Below are 2,652 nucleotides of genomic sequence, written 5' to 3' on the forward strand. Positions count from 1 at the left end.
CGCTGCTCCGACAGCCTCCGTTAAGAAATGCAGGAAGCTTTTCCCCTTTTTATCTTGAGCTCAGCACAATCTCAGTCACAGCAAAGACTTGCGGGATCCCATCGCAGTCCATCCAGGGAAGTGGCCCCATCGCCCTTGGATACTCTCTTTCTTGTCATCTTTCCTGATCTGTGATCACCACAAACGGAGGCGGCAGGGACAGCAACTTAAGTAATTAAAAAACAACCTCACAGGGGAACTTTGTACACTTCAGCTTACATCAGCTCCCAACTGCCGACATCTCGCAGGCCTGACACCTGCAGCCTGTGAGCGCGCTGACTCCTCGTGTTTGCGTGACCAGAGCAATACCAGCCACAAGCGGGGAGCTAAACCCACGGGGGAATTCCCTCGGCGACCTCAGAAATGTCACGGTAGAGCCTGCGCTGTGCCAGGCCGACTGTCCTTGTGCCAGGGGACAGACAGCCACACCGTGCTAGCCCTGGTCTTTTCACTACTGCAGTCACTATTATTCACACTTTTCAGAAGTGAGAATTTATATTAATTTCCCCATTTTTGTTCCACCTACTCTACCGTAGCATGTGATATAAAAATGTTTATTGGACTAAGAATAAAATAAATACGAATTAATAAAAGATAAAAGGCACTTTGATGTTATAAATACCAATGTTTCTTCTTTGTACATAATCGAGGGCAACTTTTTCTCTTGACTTGTTGTAAAGTTTGCATCATACAAAAAGCTGATGACTCACAAAACATTATTTTACTTTTTGGAATAAGCTGCTGACATGTAAAGTATCTTCCTTGTGAACTGGGATTTCTAGAGGGAAACTGCCTATGGGCTATTTATTCTTGGCATAAACAGCAAGACTAGCCAGCCCCGTGGGAAGAAGAAACAGGCTGGAGGTGACACCCCCTTTGGAAGGTATAAATAGAGATCTGCGGCACCAACCAGCCTGCAGTCTGACTCGAAATCAAGCTGTGCCTCTTGCTTTGGGCTTTGGGTTGGCTCTGCAGCTGGCCTCAGAATGAGTTGTAGCATTAAGCAGACAACTGGCTCTCTCAGGGGCAGGACCAGCGGCGGCAGCTGCGTTATCGGTGGCGGTGGTGGTGGTGGAGGAGCGCGCATCTCCTCGGTCTCTTCCGGAAGATACACGACCTGCGGGATAGGCGGGAGTCGAGGGTTTTCTGGTAGAAGCGGTGGCGTGAGTTACGGAGGAGGCCTGAGCACTGGCAGCTTGGTCGGTGGAAACTATGGAGGCGGCTTAGGAGCCGCTGTCCTCGGAGGATGCTCAGGCATGGGATTCAGCGGTGGCAGCGCTCGCTTTGGCGGTGGCATCGGAGGTGGCCTTGGTATTGGGCTTGGTGGAGGGGTAGTTGGAGGTGGTTTCGCTGGTGATGGCATTCTTCTTTCTGGTGACGAAAAGGTCACCATGCAGAACCTTAACGACCGCCTGGCTTCTTACCTGGACAAGGTGAGGTGCCTGGAACAAGAAAATGCCGACCTGGAGTGCAGGATCAGGGAGTGGTACGCCAAGCAGGGCCCTTTTTGTGAGCCCCGGGACTACAGCTGCTATTATAAAGAAATAGAAGATCTTCAAAATCAGGTAACAGCATTTCTCAGCTGCTTTCTCCCTCGCAAACTTCTCCCGTGGTGCCGGTTCCCAACGCACTTATCAAGGGTAACATTTCACCGCTGTAAAATGCTTTCTGCAAACAGCCATTAAGACAATTGCCCGGAGAAAGCCCTAGAGCTCAGAGGTAAAACCTTGAGTGTTTGGACAGCTTCCATTGCTTTTATTCACCAGATGTGTTTGAAGGGGAAAATGTTATTATCTTCATGGAATACATCTGGGCTGGCTCAGTAAACTTCCCAAATCAGGTTTGTGCCAAGGTGTTTAACAGATATATGCCAAGAAAGCAATTAAAAGAGAAATAAATAATGGATGGCATTCATTCGCCTGAATTTTCATTATTCTGCCATCAGTCTTGCAGAATTCCAGTTAAACATTAGTTCCTTTTTTGAAAAAATGTACTCTTTCATACAGAATTGGGAAATACAAGACATCTAATTAAAAATAAGAACAAAGAGAGCATTGCCATAACACATTTCGAGTATGTAATTTAAAATTTAAAACGTTTGCAAAGTGTGTTTGGCAAAAATTCTAGGATGTCAGTGCACAAAGAAAGAAACAGAGAGAACGAGACAGACTTATAATTAAGTCTTGAAACAAAGCTTTTAAGTCTCTTATCTGTGAAAGTAAGACTTAGATTTCAAGGGTTTGGTGGGCTGCGGCATGTGCTGGACAACGCTAATTATACCCGCGACTGTCTGCATCGGAACCACGTATTTGAGCATTTTAGTGCCTTCACCGCACCTCCCTGAGCACCCACCCCTGAGACTGCCGCGCTCCTCAGCTGCCCCCGCCTGCTGCCTGGTGTCACAGCCACAAGAGAGAGACGAGGAGGCTGGGGCTGGCAGCACCGGGCGGCGGGTACGCTTGAGCCCGAGGATACGGGGAAGAGACTTCAGGAGCGAATGTTCTTTTTTCAGATTGTCTGCGCAACCATAGACAACAACAAGATCATTCTGAACATCGATAACAGCAGGATGACAGCTGACGACTTCCGAGTGAAGTGAGTGCCCCTCGGCCG

The 2,652-nt window shown here is 48.2% G+C and overlaps 1 protein-coding gene across 1 annotated transcript in view; it reads left to right on the forward strand.

Annotated features, from left to right (window-relative positions):
• The first annotated feature begins 1,025 nt into the window (after positions 1-1,025).
• The window catches only part of LOC104275573 (keratin, type I cytoskeletal 13-like), a 5,161-nt gene continuing 3,534 nt past the window's right edge, over positions 1,026-2,652 (forward strand). The window contains exons 1-2 of the mRNA XM_009871564.1: positions 1,026-1,604; positions 2,552-2,634. Coding sequence (XP_009869866.1) covers positions 1,026-1,604; positions 2,552-2,634 — 662 coding nt within the window. The remainder of the gene's footprint in view (positions 1,605-2,551; positions 2,635-2,652) is intronic.

Source organism: Apaloderma vittatum, unplaced genomic scaffold (genome assembly GCF_000703405.1).
Source record: "Apaloderma vittatum isolate BGI_N311 unplaced genomic scaffold, ASM70340v1 scaffold37286, whole genome shotgun sequence".
Classification (NCBI taxonomy): domain Eukaryota; kingdom Metazoa; phylum Chordata; class Aves; order Trogoniformes; family Trogonidae; genus Apaloderma; species Apaloderma vittatum.